Source organism: Hemicordylus capensis, chromosome 5, assembly GCF_027244095.1.
Source record: "Hemicordylus capensis ecotype Gifberg chromosome 5, rHemCap1.1.pri, whole genome shotgun sequence".
Lineage (NCBI taxonomy): Eukaryota > Metazoa > Chordata > Lepidosauria > Squamata > Cordylidae > Hemicordylus > Hemicordylus capensis.
The window spans coordinates 77,984,690-78,004,938 of record NC_069661.1 but is presented as its reverse complement, the minus strand read 5'-3'; the positions used below and the strand labels follow the sequence as shown (position 1 = coordinate 78,004,938).

At 46.0% G+C, this 20,249-nt stretch overlaps 1 protein-coding gene across 8 annotated transcripts in view; it reads right to left on the bottom strand.

Annotated features, from left to right (window-relative positions):
* The window catches only part of GALNTL6 (polypeptide N-acetylgalactosaminyltransferase like 6), an 818,464-nt gene that overhangs the window by 62,591 nt on the left and 735,624 nt on the right, over positions 1 to 20,249 (bottom strand). For all 8 annotated transcript variants that reach the window (XR_008308564.1, XR_008308563.1, XR_008308565.1 and 5 more), the window contains one exon: positions 12,847 to 12,954. Coding sequence is in view for 5 of the 8 variants with exons in the window: in XM_053255921.1 (XP_053111896.1) it covers positions 12,847 to 12,954 (108 nt within the window). In the remaining 3 variants the exon portion in view is untranslated. The remainder of the gene's footprint in view (positions 1 to 12,846; positions 12,955 to 20,249) is intronic.

Sequence of the window (20,249 nt, the reverse complement as noted above, 5' to 3'; positions counted from 1 at the left end):
CCACTGCTGCTGTTGGGGGCTAGAGACCATTGGCGGAGGGAGGGAGGCAGGCAAGGAATGGGCCCGGACATGTCAGCGGCCAGAGGTGAACGAGTGGCCATGGTGGTGGTGGCAGCAGCAAGTAAGGGCCCGGTCAACCGCTGCTGCTGCTGCTGCTCTTGTGGGGAGGAGCAGGAGTGGGGCTCAGGTGAGGGTGGGGAGGTCTTTGGGGATTGGGGGCTGCAGCTTGGCCAATAGGCATCAGCAATGCTGCAGCCGTGATGGGGGGGGTGGAATAAAGGGATGGAGGAGTGACCAAGAGGATTGAGGAGGTTGGAAGCAACCGGATGATGGAGGAGGAGGACCTAACAGGCAGCTCAGGTGCGGCTGAGGTGAGGGAGCCTGTGGTGGGGGTGAGGGGAGCAATCAAGTACTAGCATGCAGATGATCTGAGCAGGTTAAACTACTCTCTCTCTCTCTCTCTTTGTTTGGAGAACAAATCTGTTTTGTTTCTCCAGTGACACATTCCTAACTGGTCATTATTTCACTACCTATGAGGTATTGCTTACTCTGTGTTGGAATGAAGCATGTAAGAGTTAAACTCCATGCTTTCAGTTTTGATGGTGAGATATAAATTGTCCCTGTTAAGAGCTTTCCTGGGAATCAGGTTTTTAAAGGACTACATGTATATCAAATGTCCACATTCTAATTAGTGTAAGAGCAGCATGTTTCACATCCTTCATGTTGAGCAGGATTGACATCATGTTGTACAAATGGACTTTTGTACATTTTCAGGCTTTTCTTGTAATCAGGTTTTCTCTCAACTACATTTGTACCAAATTTCAGCTCTCTTGGTGGTGTGGAAATAATCACTGACACTCCCATGAGTGTTCGTCATTGAGGAAGTTTGAAGTGTCTTTATACAGATATCCACCTTGGGATTGTTTCTAATGAAAGGCGGTATATAAATGTAACAATAAATAAAATACAGGGAAAGCGAAAACAAAACAAGGTTCTTAAAATGACAGGAACGTTTTGAGAGAGGACTAGGCCTCACTTACTGGGAGGGTGGGCCTTTTTCTAATAAGGGAAAAAAAGCTCCCAAAATTCAAAGCAGAAGGACCAATCCAGAGGACTGGGTGGGAACTACACTCTCAGCCACCTACTGGAGAGAAGGAAGCTTTGCTCTGCTGGCTAGTCTGTCCCAGGAGGGCCCTGAGGAAGCAGTGGGCTGAGCTGCTGGGGACATGGGAAGGCTGCAGCCTGTGAATAATAAGGACCAGTCAGTTACACGCACCAGGGAAGTTCTTTACTGAATGCTTGGAATCTGCATTGCCAGGTTAATGAAAACTCTCTCTTACAATCTGTTTTATGAAAAGACAATTGTTCTTACTGCATACTTTTTTCTTTTATTCTGATAAGAAATCATTGTTGCTGAAGTGTGTTACTCTTCATTTTGGGTCTGCCTTAGTCACATGCCTTTGGAGGCCTAGGACTGCTCAGCCCTTTTTGGGATGGTTTTGCCACTTTATCCCCCCACTGTCCCAGGAACCTTATATAGAGAGTGGGGTTTTCCACATTAAAATTAAGTGGATGGTGGCAGCATACTGTAAATCCTTTACAGACAAGGATTCAACCCCAGTGAACTCCACCATCCTCCTCTGGCTCTGGTGGAGGAGTCATGTCAGTTCTAAAGACATTGTTTTATCACAATGGCTGACATTGCACTTGCACAAGGATGTTGCACTGGTGAGTTTCTGTCATGGCTGAGACCTCTGAGTCAGAAGAGTCAGAGGAGGAACGGGAGGACTTGGTTGGGAGTACAGGCTCAGAGGCGCAGCAGCAGGATTTGGCTGGGAAACAGACTCTGGAGCTGAGTTGGAACAGCTGGCACCTTGAGGGCTGAGGAGACTGATCAGGAGGAAGCTGGAATTTCACCTGTGTTAAGAAGACGTCTCAAGAGAAAGGCTCAGTGGGAGACACGCAGGCTCAAGATCTCATGGGAGAGGAAATAGAAGTGCTGAGTCAAGAAAGCCTGATTGGCTGCCATTTATCTTGAGCCCTAAATTAAGCAGACTGTTCTTGGCACAGATTACTGTCAGCAACTTTGCCTTTTCACAGACAGTGTCCTCGCATTTGTACTTCTCTGTTTTAGCCTGTCCTTGTTCTGTTCTTCCTTGCACCTTTATTTCAGTTATCACACAGTTATTGTAGAGCAGGGTACCTAGTTTGGTTTCAAGGGACTTTCTTTTGTTTATAATACTTTATTTTGAGAGTCATTCTTCACTTTTGTTCATGCAGCTAAGCTGCTTCTCTTAGCTACAGAACTTTATTTTGACTCACACAAGTAGAGCTGAAGGGATCATAAATCCTGTCAGGTCAGCTGTGCCAACAGATTTACAACAGTTCTGCTACATTGGGAGCTTGTGTTTCAGACAAGTGTTGCACTAACTCAGGGGTGGGCAAACCTGGCCCTCCAAGTTGAATTGTTGAATTATTGAATAAATTTTGGCTGGGAATGCTGGGAGTTGTAGCTCAACAACAGCTGGAGGGCCAAGTTTGCCTACCCCTGTGCTAGCATAATGCTGTTATACTAGCTTAAGGACATAGTGCAAAGAAGGAATATCTGTTTGAGACTAGTCCTTGTGCTTGCAGAAGATGTCAAAAAACTGAGCAACGATTGTTCTGCAAGTGTGTTGCTCAAAACTGTTCCTCAAGATCCTTGTGCAATGGCTATTGCAGAACACTCATTACACAACCGTGTCGCGCAACCTAGCATCTAGCCCAGAGAAGATCTTCCACTAGTGGTTGAGCAACATCATGGAGAACCACAGCTTTGCAACCTTTTTGTGTGAACACAACTTCATTCATTCAGTATGCATGTGTACCTTTAGTCAGGATGTCAGCCAATGAATGAATGTATATTCCACAACAGTACAATGACATAAAAAGATGTATGAAAGGGTTTGATTAACATTGCAATGAAGCTCTTTCATTTCCCCACTTTGAGAATTCACTCAGGTGGGTTAAGACGGTTAGAAAACAAAACTCATGTTTATTCCTGGGAATGCTCACTTCAGCAACAGTCTCTGCACTCACCTGGAGCAGGTTCTGAATATAGGACTGTGAGCTATCAAATGGGAACTCCATCTGTGGACAACTACAGAACAGGACACTGCAGGGAGATCAGGGGACTTATCAGAGCCTTCTAAATACCTAATAGGCCACAGTGGATCATATGAGAGTTTCCAAGTTGACCTGCTTCTTTGTTCTGTACTATGAGGAACAGCTTCTCACAGCTCCTTAGGTCAGACTTGCCCTTGCTAGCCTTTGAAAGAGTTTCTCCATCCTACCCAGCTTTGTCTTGCTTGACTCCTTAATCCTTGATACCTCTTTTAATCTCAGTTCACTTGGCAGGAACTGGGTCTGGCGCTTGCATCTTATGATGCCATCACGGCTACTGTGGAAATGGCTGGTCTAGCAATTTCTTTGCTTTTTGATACGTGTGCTTTATCTTTCTGTATTCAAAGCAAATACACAAGCAGAGACTGCGTTGGACTGGGGCCAAGTCTCCCCAATTTGGTCACCGTTTGTCAGCCCACTGTGTGTCACAGTCACATCCCCAGCATACCTGCCTTGTCTTCAACATTTCTTGATGTCCGTGTAGGGGCATAATATATAAATATTGTCTATGCACCTCCTGTGAGTTCTGTTGTGAAGGGTTGGAGGTGGCATTCCTATATTTTCATGAGCTTTTCATTTTAGCTGCAGACAAAAGCCTTGTGCACGGAAGGCTCCCACTTTCAGTGAATGTATTCAGAGTGCTCTCTCTCTCTCTGTGTAGTATCCTTTCCCTCCATTCAACAGGTCAGCATGTATGTGCAAAATTATATTGCTGGCCCATAGCTATTATGTTTCTATTACATAAGAATGCTCACCATTTCAACTGAGATGAAGAAATAGAACCAATGTGTCTCATCTTACCAGCAACCCCACTCATATATTTTCTACCTGGGGTTGATCAACATATTCAACAAAACTGGTCTGTACCACTTCAGACTGAATGTAGGAGGACAATTTTTTCAATGCTCTTCACTTTAAAAATCTCCCCACCAAACTCCTTGTACCATTTATTTATTTATTTATTTATTACATTTATATCCCGCTCTTCCTTCAAGGAGCCCAGAGCGGAGTACTACATACTTAAGTTTCTCCTCACAACAACCCTTGAAGTCAGTTAGGCTGAGAGAGAAGTGACTGGCCCAGAGTAACCCAGCAAGTATCATGGATGAATGGGGATTTGAACTCGGGTCTCCCCGGTCCTAGTTCAGCACTCTAACCACTACACCACACTGGCCTTGAAAATCAGAAGATCTGGGAGAAGACTAATTTAGAATGTTCTCCTTTATGGTGCTAGTTTTCTACATGCAAGGCAGCATTAAAATACATCTCTATCTGCTTTCTAAGGTGCCATGTAACATAGTTGCATGTGTAATTCATGAGCTCTGTGGCTGCCATGGGCTTGTCTCAGATCATTTCGGGCCTGACTCATGTGGGTGGAATACCTTGGACTTGGTTTATCTTTTGGGGCAATGGCAGGCAGATCTGGTCATGGAAAATATTGTCATCTCTCCCCTGCCATGGTCCAATCGTTTTCTGATTAATACGCAGATTGCAGTGGCCCCCAGTCTCTACCAGGACAGCACTACAACACGGATGGTCCACCCCAGGCGCCTGATGGATCCTGTCAGATTCCAGGAGGCTCTTGGGGACAATCTTTGCAATCTGGTAGGTGTTTCTCCATTGCAGCTCGTGGAATCTTGGAACATCAAGGCCACGAGGGCGTTAGATGAAATTGCTCCCAAGCGTCCTCTTACGGTCCATGGATCCCGGCTCCCTTGGTTCTCTGAGTCGCTTAGGGAGATGAAACAGACCAAAAGATGCTTGGAACGCCATTGGAGGAAAACTGGTGCCGAAGATGACCGAATGCGACTACTTGCCCATATTCGGGAATATTCTAGGACGATAAGAGTGGCGAAATCCCACTGTTTCTCCGCTCTTATCACATCAGCTGACTCTCGTCCAGCTGCCTTATTTCAGATTACCTGCTCCCTTCTTAGGAGAGAGGAGCCAGTAGATGTTCAATCTGGCTTATGTGATCAATTTGCTCAATTCTTTGCTGATAAAGTCACCCGCCTTCGGCTAGAGTTAGACTCTACTTCTGTAGGATCTGGTCAGATAGAGGAGATTCTGCCCTGTGATGTTATATGGGACACCTTTGAGTTGGTCGAGGATAGGGACACATATATCTCGGGTATGGGTGCGGCAACATGTTTCTTGGACCCTTAACCCTCCTGGCTGGTTAGAACAGCTGGTGGGAATGTTAGTTCTTAGCTACGGGAGTCGGTTAACTCTTTGTTATGTGAGGGTTTCATACCAGCAGCCCTTAAAGAGGCGATAGTTTGCCCTCACTTGAAGAAACCCTCCCTGGACCCTGAGGTCCTTGACAACTATAGACCGATCTCCAACCTCCCTTTTGTAGTGAAGGTGTTAGAGAGGGTTTTATGTGCCCAGCTTGAGAGGGTCTTGGAGGAAACTGGTTATCTCAATTCTTATCAGTCGGGTTTCAGGCCTCAGCATAGCACAGAGACAGCATTGCTCGCTCTAGCAGATGACCTTCTTCGAGACCTTGATGAGGGTAGTGTCCCTCTCTTGGTCCTTTTAGATCTCTCAGTGGTTTTTGACACTATCGATCATGCTATCCTCCTTGACTGCCTGCGTGGGTTGGGTATCGGGGGCACTGTCTTACAGTGGTTCCATTCTTACCTTAGCAGGCATGTCCAGTCGGTATGCATTGATGATAGGGATGTGCACCAACTGGTCCAGAGGCCATGTTAGAGGTCTCCATACCAGTTCGGAATTGGGCCGGTCTGGCGGTCCGGCACTGAGGGGGGGGTTCTAGCTTTAAGGGTGGGGGGGTAGTACTTACCCCTCCCGCTGCTCTTCCCCCTCCAGCGCTCAACTTTTAAGCAAAGTTTTAGGGGCAACAGCGTTCCTCCCTGCCACTCCTGGCCACTTTTTCCGCACCACAACGGGGCCAGGGGCGGCAGGGAGGAACGGTGCCACCCCTAAAACTTTGCTTAAAAGTTGAGCGCTGGAGAGGGAAGAGGAGCGGGAGGGGTAAGTACTACCCCCCACCCTTAAAGCTAGACACCCCCCCCAGTGCCGGACCACACCTCCGTGGTCCGTGCACATCCCTAATTGAGGACAGATGCTCTGACCCATGGCCACTCCTTTATGGAGTTCCCCAGGGTTCAGTTCTTGCCCCAGTCCTCTTTAATATGGAGCCGCTAGGTCACTTCATTTCCCAGTTTGGGGTGAGATTTAATCAATACGCTGATGATACTCAGCTGTATATTGCCATCCCAGACCATCCTGGAGATGCTGTTTCTGTGCTTACTTGATGCCTGGAAGCCGTTAAGATCTGGATTAATCAAAATAAGCTCAGACTGAATCCTACCAAGACTGAACTACTTTTACTCAGCCACTGAATAAAAACTGAGTTTTACTGTTGGCCTCGTACCGGCCAACAGCTGGATGTGAATCTTGTTTTAGATGGGGTGGCGCTGCCCCCGAAGGAGCATGTACGTGATTTGGGGGTCCTTTTGGACTCGCACCTCCTGCTTGAACAGCAGGTGGAGGCTGCAGCCAGAAGTGCCTTTGCCCAGCTCCATCTGATTCATCAATTACGCCCTTACCTTGATCAGCAAGCATTAATGACAGTGACCCATGCCCTTGTTATCTCCTGCCTAGATTATTGTTAACGCTCTCTATCTAGGGTTACCTTTGAGGACGATCGGAAAGCTACAATGGGTCCAGAATACAGTGGCTCGTTTACTTATGGGTGCCAGAAAATATGACAGGGTAACACTTCTCCTGCAGTCATTGCACTGGTTGCCTATTCGCTACCGAGTTCAAGGTCCTGGTTTTGACCTTCAAAGCCTTGTGGGGTTTGGCACCTGTATACCTACAAGCCCGCCTCTCCCATCCAGTTACATCCCATCTGGTCAGATCTGCTCAGATGGCCCTTTTGTCGGTCCCCGATTTCCGAGAGGTTCGGGGCGCTAGGACCTGTGAAAGGGCCTTCTCGGTTGCTGCCCCACTTCTCTGGAATTCCCTTCCCCTGCAGATTCGTTTAGCTCCTTCCTTGTTGATTTTTAAATCTCTATTGAAGACTTTTCTTTTTCGCCAGGCTTTTACCCTGTAGTTTACCTATTTGTTTTCCCCCCGTTAGTTACTTTAGTTTTATTTAGAATGTAATTTTAATGCTGTCTTATTTTGCATGTTTTTGTACACCGCCCAGAGTCTTCGGAGTGGGCGGTATATCAAATGTTTCAAATAAATAAATAAATAAATAAATAAATAATTCAACTCTAATTTGAAGGAACACTCACACATGCTAAAAACAAAAGGTGGTAAGTGGTGCTATACCCTCCACTCACAGCATTTCCCCCACTAGATTAAAACTGCATTTTCACAGCTTCTTCTCCTCTCTCATCTGAAAGAAGGTATTCTGGGGGAATATTCTGATAGAAGGCATTAAACACCACTACTTTAAAAATAAATCTTTTAATGGTACTTATGCACATTCTTTTCTAGAATATCAGTTGCAGAGGACTGTGAGACATGTTACGCAGGAACATGAACAATGTACATCTCAACATGTGTGGCATAAGAGAAAGTTTCTGTTTGAAATAGACTTTCCTATAGTGATTTGTGTCCAATGTTCATTTGGAAGCAACTCTCAGGAATTTTATTCATTTGCTTTGCTTCAGCCATCTGAAGAAAGCTAGATGTCTCAAAAGAGCCAATGAGACCTATCTGAATACAAAGGCAGTGAGACAGAGAACAAATGAAATGCATTTCAGCTGGCACCTGCTTTGTCTCCACAGCAGAAAAACATTAATGCCTTCAGGAATTGCGTGAGTGCAATTAGAACAGTTTAAGAAATGATAACCCTAGAGTCCTGATACGAGGTACACCTCACATCAAGTGGCCTTTTGTTGCAGTTTTATGGGAAACAATGGAACTGGATTCTTCTAAGAATTTTCCAAGCCATTAGATTTCAATAGTAAGGGCGTAAGAAACCTATGGGACAAAAGCAAGAAAAGGAATGCCACATCTGTTTTGGATAATTGTAATGCAGAATGCTTCAAACCATATGAAAATTCCGCTGGGCCCTGCTTGCATAGAGATGCTAACAACATGTTGGTCCTACTGAGCACATTTTTTAAAAAAGTATCTCAAATTATGTATTTTGTAATGCCAGCCTTTCATGCTTTTGGTGCTTGAGGAATACATACAGTTTACTGTTTATCTAACACTAACAGCATGTATGCTGTACAGAACACAGAAATGAAGCAGCTCCTCTCTGTATTGGACCTATTGGTTATCTATCCTGCTTATCTGTTCTGGTTAAATGCTGGTTAACAGCAGCACTTTAATTAGGATAGCTCACATATACTGGGTTTCCACAACATTCTCTAAGGGAACATTCTCTGTGGTTAACTCTAACTGTTATCGTTCTAGTAATAAGAACACAGCCCATGTCTGAATGGCAACACAGAGGTAAAAGTACAGATTGGAACTCAACAGTTGAATTGTGAAAACTGGAAATCCAGATGGCAATACAAGTAAAGGCAAAGTAAAGCTTAGGGAGCTTCAGGTAAGGTGAGGAAATGGAACTTGAGAAACAGGAGATAAGCCCACTGATTGACAGAAAGGGGATTCCAGGTAGGGCACTACACAGGGTCTGATTTTTGTACTGCAGGTTCTACAACAGGGGTCAGCAACCTATGGCCTACATGCCAGAAGTGGCCCCTGAAATGACTTTGGGTGGCACTCAACTGCTTAAGGCTTAGATACCACACAATATCCCACTGATGGATGAGCGGGGTGTGTACACTCATTCTGTCCTTCTCTAAGCCCTGTGGACACAGTTTGCAAATGCACAGAGCCTCCATGGCTGTTAAGAATTGTGTCATCACTGTGGGATGCTTCTCTCATTGTTTCCTATGGGAGAAGCCTCCTACAGCATGGATGTGAATCTTAAGAGCCAAGGAGGTGCTGTGTGTTTACGAGCTGTGGCCATTGGGTTTGGAGAAGGACAGAACAAGTGCACATGCCCCACTCTCCTAAATGCTAAAATATATTACCGGAATGTACGGTAAAACCTTAAATTAGAGTGAATAAAGACTTGGCACACGACTTCTGAAAGGTTGCTGTTTCCTGTTCTACAATATAGTTTGGAAATCCAGATGCAAACATAACGCATGGCAGGGTCAATTCATGAAGTATCAAGAAGCAATAACTCAAATGAATCATTCCTCTCATGCCTCAATCTGAAATGACATGTAAAAGTTGCATTGGCTGATATCGGTTAAGGAAACTCAGCATTCCAGCTTATTTTCATATTTTGACCCACTTCTTCCGGCTGCTTTGGAAAGTCCCTCTTAACAGAATTTAGTAAGGCAGAGTTCAGATGACATAGGAAACTGGAGGTCACGTCATCTCCAGATTCTGAAGACACATGTCTGAATTTGGCAAACCAGAGTTAAGGGCGAAAAGGGACCTGCGGTTTCCCTTGCCAAACTCCACTCTGAACCTTTGGACAGAGTGGAGGTTTACCACCCTTAATTCCAGTTTTGCAGTTCCAGCGTTACGTACACTGGCAACGCAGTTAGGGCCCATGGGGCCAAAGTTGAGGGAGGAAGTTTCTCCCTTATTCCAGCCTGATTGGTTGTGTAGGCTGTCCTTCTGCCATGAAGAAAGTTGGGAGGGTGGGGGGAGGGGTGTGTTGAATACAGATGGGAGGGTAGTGTGCGCGCGCGCAGAACTGTGTATCTGTTGGACCCGCGGTTCCATGCTACGTCTGAACTGGGCGTGTGTTTCCTCTTTGATCTTAAGAAGGCAGACATTTCTTGACTTTCACTTTCATTATTTTCCTTCTTTGATTTCGAAGTCCTTCCAGTCTATCTCATGTTTTTCACTGCATAGTACTATATATATCTGGAAGAGGTTGATTTGATGTGCCCATCAAAGGGATCATTCATAAAGTATGACATGTGTCAAGAGGGAGCGAGCACCAGTGACTAGACCAATAGTTGATAGTTAATTTGGAATACAACCTAGCTGAAGGCTTACGCAGAAGGTCAGAATGGTATAAGCAAAAGGCATTACTACAGAAAGATGCAATGGTTAAGGTAACTCCTTTCTTAATGATTTCTGCTCTCTCTGCAGTGTTGCAGGAAGTGATGATAGCTGAAGTCAAGCAATAGCTGCCAGCATGTAGAGGCCAAATGCTAACAATGGTACCTTTTCCTGCAACCATACACAAAAAATTCATTTTCCCTTTTGGACATTAATGCTTGAAAAAGCATCGATCAGTGAGCTCGCATTTCATTGATTCAATAAAGCAACCTTATGAGATCACTTCATGTAACTGAGCATCTTTTGTTCAGCAATTGGCTCAGGAAATGGAGCATGTGGGGACTGATGAGACAGTCAGTTGAATTTTAGCCTCTTGAACTGAAACCAAGCCAGCTCACTGACTCGGAGCAATTTCCAACCCTCCCTGTACAAATCACAGCAACCTGTGTCAAAGTTATTATTTCCACCTGGGGACTCAGTTGCAGGTATGTTCCTATCAATGCAAAAAAGAGCAATCTCCAAAGCAGTCCTAAGCATGGAGCCTAACAGATGCTTCTTCCCCCAAACCTCTTATTCAGGACTCAGTCCATTTCAAGGGTCAGGCTCATATCTGTTGCAACATGTCAATTCCTCTAAGCCAGAGGTTTCCAAACATGTTTGACAAGTGTACCCCACCAGTCACAAACTTTCAGCATAGCTGCCCCATATTGATTTTTTTGGGTGTGTATCTGTGCATGCACACTTACACTAAAATATTACAGTTATGAGACAGGCTAGTCACTGTCACTGGCGTACATCTAGATTAAGTTACTTATGAATATTCTCGTTGAAATTAATAGGACAAGTAAACTTGTAAATTAAGACTGCTTGTGAGTAACTTAATCTGGAAGTAAGCTAGTAACTGGAAAGGTCTCATAACTGTAACGTTTACATGTGTGTGTATCTATGTGTAAACATATACAGGTCGAGTACCCCTTATCCGGACTGCTTGGGACCAGCAGTGTTCCGGATTTTGGACTTTTCCGGATTTTGGAGTCTTTTGGAATCTACAGTACTTTGGAGTCTAGACTTTTGGAGTCTACAGTACAGGGTACAGGTGGAACTCTGGCAAGAGCACACAAGAGCTCCAGCGGTGAGCAATAATGGTGGCAGTAAGGAGGTGGATGGCTGAAGAGGCGAGCAGAGGAGGCGGGAGGCGGTGGTGGTGGGAGTGGGTAGGCGGGAGGCGGCGGGATGGCCTGGACTGGCCCGGCCCTAAGGGAGGCAGTGGTGGGATGGCCCTGGCTGTGGGGAAGGCAGCTTGACTAAATTTTTAAAGAGAGCTGAGGTGTTTTTTGGTTACAATGTGGTGTCTGGATTTCAGAGCATTCCAGATTTCGGGTGTCCGGATAAGGGATACTCAACCTGTATACCTAAAAACACAAATTTAAATGTTACAGTTCAGAAGACAAGCTACTACAGTCACTGGTTTATATCTACATTAAGTTACTTACAAGTAGTCACTGAAATTAATGGGACAAGTAAAATTTCAATGGGAGTACTCAGTGCTAATAATCGCCCTGAGCCATTTTTGGAAGGGCGGTATATAAATCAAATACAACAACAACAATTATTATTATTATTATTATTATTATTATTATTATTATTATTATTAATATTATTATTATTATTATTTGCAGAAGCCTATCAGTCAGCCTGAGGAGTGGGTTATGCTGAGCTTCAGCATGTAGCCAGCCAATCTGGAGCAAAGGAGGAGGGTTTCACCCTCCTCCCCTAGATTCTGCAGCAGACACATCGCTGCAGACATGTTGGTTTCAAGCCAAAGAGCCTTAGATGGGGAACAAAAAGTGTGGCTGCAGGATGGGGAGACAGGAGGGCTCTAAGTACCCTTCAAGTACCCCTAGGGGTATTGGAACCCCCTGTTGGGAAGCCCTGCTCTAGCCAGCACATTGCCAGCCTCTCTTTACAGGACTCCGCTTGCTTGTTTATTTATTTATTTGATATTCCTACATACCACCTGAAAGTATGTCTCAAGGTGCTTCCAAATCATTAAAATTTAAAGGCCATAAAGTATGCTTAAAATGTTGCCCAATGAATTATGATGCATATCCCCTGCTAACTGGGCAAAGAGGCACCTTTTACCATGGTGATTCTCTTTATTTATCAGGGGGAGAGTAACTGGCCCTATCCACCCCCAGCACAGTACTTCCAGTGACTGTTGCTGGTGTGTGTCTTATGTTTCTTTTTAGAATGTGAGCCCTTTGGGGACAGGGAGCCATCTTATTTGTTTGTTATTTCTCTTTGTAAACCGCCCTGAGCCATGTTTGGAAGGGCGGTATAGAAATTGAATTAATAATAATAATAATAATAATAATAATAATAATAATAATAATAGCTATCCTTTGTATTAGGACACACTTGTGCTCCCAAGCTACCCATTTCAGATTTAACCCATTGAACTAAATCTTGCATACTTTTGTCCAAATGTTTTTTTCTTCCTCTCCAAAACCAGTTTAAATTAGATAATTTTGTATTCAGAAAAAAATAGATTCTGTGCTGTGTAACATGTTTTCTTCAGATAATGTACAAAATAGTCTTCTGACCCCTAGGTAGTCAAGTGTTTATAAGCTGAAAAAATGGCAAAACCTAAGTACTTACTCTTGCTAGGCTGGTGCCAGACGGGACTTTGTAAGGGACATATTTCCTGTAGATGTGCCCAACTCTAGAACATGGAACATCAAACATGCCACCTCCACACATCCAGACCTGAGTCAGGAAAAAAAAAGAATGAGAGGAAATCAAAGGTCAAGAGGAATGATAAGCTGAAAGTATCCAGAGAAGGCAGGGGTGTGGATTCCCCTTTAGCATTTGAGATCTTCTTCCCTCATTTTATTGAACTCCCCCTGAAAACTGTCCTTCTTCTCCCTCACTTCAATATAACTGAGGAGTTGCTCCTTAAGTTTTCTGTCTGCACCCTTGATAGGAAGTTAATAGCTGAAAAGAATACAGGTGAATGAACAATCTGCAGCATTCTGTACTTATGCCCAGGCTACTTTCTCTTATAATTGACTGTGGCTGGAAAAAGGAATAGGCAGTAGGGCTGGTCCTACCATGAAGCAAGGTAAAGTGGGCCACTTCCGGTGGTAGATTGCAGGTCTGTTCTTTTTGAGAAAAAAAACACACCCTATTTTTTGTTGCTATAACATATAAAGCAATAATAGTTTCCCAAAACATAAATAAGAAATCTTACACTGGCCATCCCCTTTGGAGGTAACACAGAACCGCTGGTACAATGGACCTGCAGTTCTGCACCCACACACTCCATCTTCCCATCCACATTCGGATGAAACAGAGAGCTCCCTCTCTGCAGTCTCACTGACTGCTGAGAGGAGGGGGAACTGGCTGCCAGGACTTCCTTCTTTAATGAAGAACAGCCTTGGCAGCCAATAGCAGCCAGAGCAAGGGAGGAGCTCCTCTCTCAACTCCACTTGCAGAAGGGGGAGATTACGGTGCCAGTGTTGGGACATAACTCTGGCACTGCGGAACTGGAGGTCCAGGCAGTGGACCTGATTACAAATCAAAGGTACAAAAGGCAGTTCATGGAGGGAAACCACAGGTCAATTTCTTCACAAAACAGAGGCTGCCCACATTTGGATGTACAGTTTCCCAAACTGGAGGTCCCTTTACCTCCAGTTTTGTGTTATGTGTGAATGTGGCCAATATGAATAAGCAGAGAGAACCATAGACAACAACCTTCTAATTTAGTACATGCAATTTTGTGCAAATTCTTGCTACTTGTTCTGGACTTCACAAGCTTTAAAAATGTTGTGAGCATAACTGGCTATGAAGCAAAAAATCCTGCAGCGGCAAAAGGTCTCATATAATTAAACTTTACAGAAGAGAAATAGCAAGCAGTTGATGATATGACACACAGCATTGTAGAGCCTAATGCTGCGTCCTGGGCCTGCTGTGAAGTTAAGAATTCGTAGCTGTGCAAGCAGTGTGCCACAGTTTCCCCCCTTGTCTCAAACAGTGAGAACTGCAACAATGCTCTGTGTTAGTGGTGTGCCCAAACCGGTCCGGCGGCCATTCCAAAGAATGGCCGAACTGCCGGACCGGTCCGGCCCTGCCTGGTCCGAGTCCGGGTGGGGGGTATGCCCTTAAGGGCGGGAGGGCTTGCTTAGCCCTCCCGCCTCCTTGCCCCTGCCAGCGCCCGTATTTCCTAGTATAGGGGCGCTGGAAACCAGCCGCCCCCCCCGCCGCGGCGGCAAAAGAACTCCCCATGCCAGCCCTCCCTCCCTCCCAGCTAGCTGGCCGCCCGCCCGCCCTCCCGCCCGCCTGCTCGCTCACCGTTCACCGGATAGAAAACGAGAGGAGCTCCGGCACAGAGCTCCTCTCGTTTAGAAGGCCTCCTGCAGAATGGTGTTTTGCGCGCGCGCGCATGCGCGCGCCACAAAGCACACCATTCGCCGGAGGCCCGGTCTACCCACCGGGAAAGGGCCGGGTAGACCGGGCCTCTGATCGCTGGGTAGACCGGGCCTCCGATCGCCGGAGGCCCGGTCTACCCAGCGATCGGAGGCCCGGTCTACCCGGCCCTTTCCTGGCGGGTAGACCGGGCCTCCGATCGCTGGGTAGACCGGGCCTCCGGCGATCAGAGGCCCGGTCTACCCGCCGGGAAAGGGCCGGGTAGACTGGGCCTCCGATCGCTGGGTAGACCGGGCCTCCGGCGATCGGAGACCCGGTCTACCCAGTGATCGGAGGCCCGGTCTACCCGGCCCTTTCCCGGCGGGTAGACCGGGCCTCCGGCGAACGGCGTGCTTTGCGGTGTGCGCATGCGCGCGCGCGCGCAAAACACCATTCTGCGGGAGGCCTTCTAAACGAGAGGAGCTCTGTGCCGGAGCTCCTCTCGTTTTCTATCCAGTGAATGGTGAGCGAGCGGGCGGGAGGGCGGGCGGGCGGCCAGATAGCTGGGAGGGAGGGAGGGCTGGCATGGGGAGTTCTTTCGCTGCGGCGGCGGCGGGGGGGGGGACGGCTGGTTTCCAGCGCCCCTATACTAGGAAATACGAGCGCTGGCGGGGGCAAGGAGGCGGGAGGGCTAAGCAAGCCCTCCCCGCCCTAAAAACAAGGCCCCCCTTCGGTGCCGGTCCGGACTTCTCCGGACCGTGCACATCACTACTCTGTGTATACCAGGAAGCTTTTCACATGGGACTTTTGAAGCCCTTTAACTTCCATCACCTACAGAATGGAGGGGGTGTGTTCATATATTGGCTAGATTTACCCTGAAGTCCCTGAAAGTTATTGGGAAGCAGTTCACACACAATTCAGGTTTTTCACTGTGCATTAGAGTGTAACCCAATTTATATCTGGGGTAAAATCACGGGGAGAGTAACTGGCCCTATCCACCCCCAGCACAGTACCTCCAGTGACTGTTCCTGGTGTCTGTCTTGTATTTCTTTTAGATTGTGAGCCCTTTGGGGACAGAGAGCCATTTTATCTTATTTATTTATTATTTCTCTGTGTAAACTGCCCTGAGCCACTTTTGGAAGGGCAGTATAGAAATCGAATTCATCATCATCATCATCATCCACTATTTGCGGCAGTTTTTTGGGACAACTTCGAGTTCTCAGTAAAACCTCTCCATAAACTTATGGTAAAACCTGCTCTGTGTAAAAGTCCCTGCTGCTTCATAATGAAGTTTGAGCTGCCTTCCAACTTTGCAGCAGTCCAGGGGTGCAGCATTATGGCCACACAATGCTGTGCACCATGTCAGTCAGTGTCCAAAAGACAGATTCAGTGAAAGATTATGATACTTCTCAAAAATAAGCAAGGCATTTGCATTAAGGTTATTATCGATGATATTATTTTTAAAAGTCAAATTAGCCCTAGAAAGAAAAAGCTATGAAGATCTATGGGGGCTGAAACAGCAAGGTAGGTGACTGGAGCGCAAGTGGAGAAAGACTCAACTCAAATGTGACAGATTACGACATGGAACACATTTAAAGATCTATGTTCAGGCAAAGAAGTGGTTCTTTTCTGCCCGTATTGCTTCTGCGAGTTCACGTCCAGCGGAGTTGTTCAGGGTTGTGAGGGGACTAGTATCTGCCCCTCCTCCCTTGAACCAGAATTTGGAGTCAACAGTTATCTGCTGTGATGTGTTTAAAGATTTTTTCACAGATAAAATCTCTTGGATTCGGGCGGACTTAGATGGAGACTCCACAATTAATTTGATGTCTGATCTGGAGGTGTCCAACTACTCCTCTTATGTGATTCGACTGGATCGGTTTCAGGCTGTGACTCCTGAGGATGTGGACAAGCTGTTTGGGCCGATGAGGCTTACCACTTGTTCTCTTGACCCTTGTCCAACATGGCTTGTTCAATTTAGCAGGGAGGCTGTTGTAGGCGGCCTGGTGGAAATCATAAATGCTTCTCTGAGAGAGGACAGGATGCCTCCTTGTCTTAAGGAGGCAATTATTAGACCTCTTCTAAAGAAGCCTGCATTAGATCCCTCAGAGTTGAGCAATTATAGGCCTGTTTCCAACCTCCCATGGTTGGGCAAGGTAATTGAGAGGGTGGTGGCCTTTCAGCTCCAGGCGGTCTTAGAGGAAACTGATTATCTAGACCCATTTCAAACTGGTTTTCGGGTGGGCTATGGGGTGGAGACTGCCTTGGTTTGGCCTGATGGATGATCTCCAAATAGGAATTGACAGAGGAAGTGTGACTCTGTTGGTCCTTTTGGATCTCTCGGTGGCTTTCGATACTATCGACCATAGTATCCTTCTGGAACGTCTGAGAGTGTTGGGGGTAGGAGGCACTGTTTTACAGTGGTTCCGCTCCTACCTCTTGGACAGATTGCAGATGGTGTCGATTGGAGATTGTTGCTCTTTGAAATCTGAGCTTAAGTATGGTGTCTCTCAAGGCTCCATACTTTCTCCAATGCTTTTTAACATCTACATGAAACCGCTGGGAGAGATCATCAGGGGATTTGGAGCTCAGTGTTACCAGTACACTGATAACACCTAGATCTACTTCTCCATGTCAACTTCTTCAGGAGTTGGCATATCTTCCCTAAATCCCTGCCTGGAACCAGTAATGGATGGGCTGGATGAGGAAGAATAAACTGAATCTGAATCCAGATAAGATGGAGGTACTTATTGTGCAGGGTCAGAACTCTAGAGATGATTTTGATCTACCTGTTCTAGATGGGGTCACACTTCCCCAAAAGGAACAGTTTCACAGTCTGGGAGTACTTCTGTATCAACTCTCCCTGGTTTCTCAGGTTGAGGTGGTGGCCAGGGGTGCTTTCTATCAGCTTTGGCTGATATACCAGCTGCACCCATTTCTTGAGATCATTGACTTCAAAACAGTGCTACATTTGTTGGTAACCTCCAGACTTGACTTCTGTAATGCGCTCTAAGTGGGTCTGCCTTTGTACATAGTCCTGAAATTTCAGTGGGTTCAGAATGCGGCAGCCAGGTTGGTCTCTGGGTCATTTCGGAGAGACCACATTATTCCTCTGTTGATGGAGCTACACTGGCTGCCAATAGGTTTCCGGGCAAAATACAAAGTGCTAGTTATAACTTATAAAGCCCTAAATGGCTTAGGCCTTGGGTATTTAGGAGAGCGCCTTCTTTGCTATGAGCCCCACCGCCCTGCTGGGATACGATCCTTCCCATCTCTTGCATTTAAAAAAAAACTTTTGAAGACCCATCTCTTCAACCAAGCTTTCTCAGCTTTTTAAAACTTGTTTTTATATTGTTCTGGCTATTTAATTGTTGTTTTATAATTTTTTAATTGTTAATTATTGTTTTATACTTTTATAATTTCTGTTTTCATTGTTAATTGATTTTAATGGTGTTTTAATGTAAATCGCCCTGAGCCTTTTGGAAGGGCGGTATAAAATTTTAATAATAAATAAATAAATAATAAATAATGCAGAACAGTCTGGGCGGAGATAAGACTGCAAGAGCCAATGGCTTCCTAAAACATTCTGGGGAGATATTTCACTTAGATGGATTCACTTTCCCAGAAAATCAGCACAATGAATCCATTCATTCTTCTTTCTTACCTGTTTTCTAATTCATTCAAAATCTAAATCTCTTTGGCCGTTATGCTTCACATGCCACTGCTTCTCACAGGACACAGGCCTAGGACACAAACCCTATTCAGATTCTTTTTTTTTAAAGTACAAGCTCTGCACGCCCTGCCCTGGCACTATGTGCTCAGAGGCCTCCTCCCTGTGCTACACATCCTTCATGCCAACAAAGCCCATCTCTGGCACTGAAGAGTCTGAAGCCCTCTTCATATGTTTGCAAAAAAGGGGATGCAGAACTTGAGTACAGTTCCCAAGAGTGTGCCTAAAAGCCACTCTCCAGCACTGATGCACTCAGAAGCCTCACCCTTGCACTGAACATGGTTACAGCATTTGTCTTGTAAGCATGAACAGATTCTTTCAATGATCAGAAGTCTGGGGCACCCCAGTCTTCCCATCTCTTGCAGGCACACTCTTGGGCACAGTACTTGAATTAACCACCCCCTTTTTTGTGAATGTCTGGAAGGCTTCAGATTCCTCACTATCAGAGATGGGGTTAGATGGCATGAAGGATGGGTAAGACTGGGTTTAAGAATCTTCCTCCCACCTTGCCAGAGATTCTGACAGAAGGGGAAACCCAAGTGTCAGTGATGCCTCCATCATCATGGGAATATAGGGAGTCGCCATACACCGAGTCAGACCCTTGGTCCATCTAGCTCAGTATTGACTACACAGACTGGCAGCAGCTTCTCCAAGGTTGCAGGCAGGTCTCTCTATCAGCCCCATCTTGGACATGCCAGGGAGGGAACTTGGAACCTGTAGATGCTCTTCCCAGAGCAGCTCCATCCCCTAAGGAGAACATCTTACAGTGCTCACACATGTAGTCTCCCATTCAGATGTAACCAGGGCAGACCCTACTTAGCAAGGGGGACAATTCCTGCTTGCTACTAAAAGACCAGCTCTCCATCGGAGATAGCTATGAAGGCGGCCTCCTCCTCCTCCTCCTCCTCCTCCTCCTCCTCCTCCTCCTCCTCCTCCTCCACAGAACTACCTGAAGCTCAGCACCACATTCAGGCACATCAAGAAGCTTCCCATCTTTGCCAGCTCTGAATAGGGCACCATCCCTTTAAACTCTGCAGAAGCAGCATCTGAGACATCCACTTTACTGCAGGGCTACTTCAGTTTAGAGTTGGCTCCAGACTATTGCTAGAGCAACATTCCAAGTGTTGTGCTTGTCGGTTGCCTTGCATCCATGCAACTTGCTCCACGGTGAGCTATCTGTGGCCCTGATCACATTCGGCCTATCTTGGACTCTTGTCATGCTTGGCCAGCCTATCCCTGGGCATTCTAGCCTGGAACAGGACATGTACGGATTTTCCCCAAGAGCTCTGAACTTCCAGATGGTTTCCCATCCAAGCAGATTACAGCAATAAAACAGGCCATTCTCTGTACAAATATTTATCTATCAATTTATATTCCACCCTGCCTCCAAATACCTCAAGATGGCAAACACAAGATTACCCCACTTTATCCTCATAACCACCCTGGTAGGTTGGACTGAGAAATGGTGACTGACCCACAGTTATCCCCAGAGGTGCTCTTACCTCTGGACTTTGGGGCCAAAGTCCAAAGCCTCTACACCCCCTGGGGGTCCCCAAATTGTCTTTAGTCTGTCCTGGGTGGTGTGGTTTGTGCATTCAAGAACCTACATGTTGAAAAATGATGCTTAACTTGCAGCAGTGGGGGGCCTCCAAAGGCCTCTAGGTCCAGGCTCCAGAATTACTTAGGTGCACCTCTGGTTATCCCATGGTAGAGCAAAGATTTGAACCCAAGTTTCCCCCATCCAAGTCCAACATCCTTTTCATACACTAGGCTGTTCATGTCATCAATACTATACATACCTTTGATATTTAAAAATGTTGTCTAAATAATAAACAGAAGCGACAATCTACATCTTCTTGAGATACCAATAAACAACAAAGAGAGGGAGAGTTTCAAAGCTGTTTGAGACAAATTAGGAGGAAATAACCTT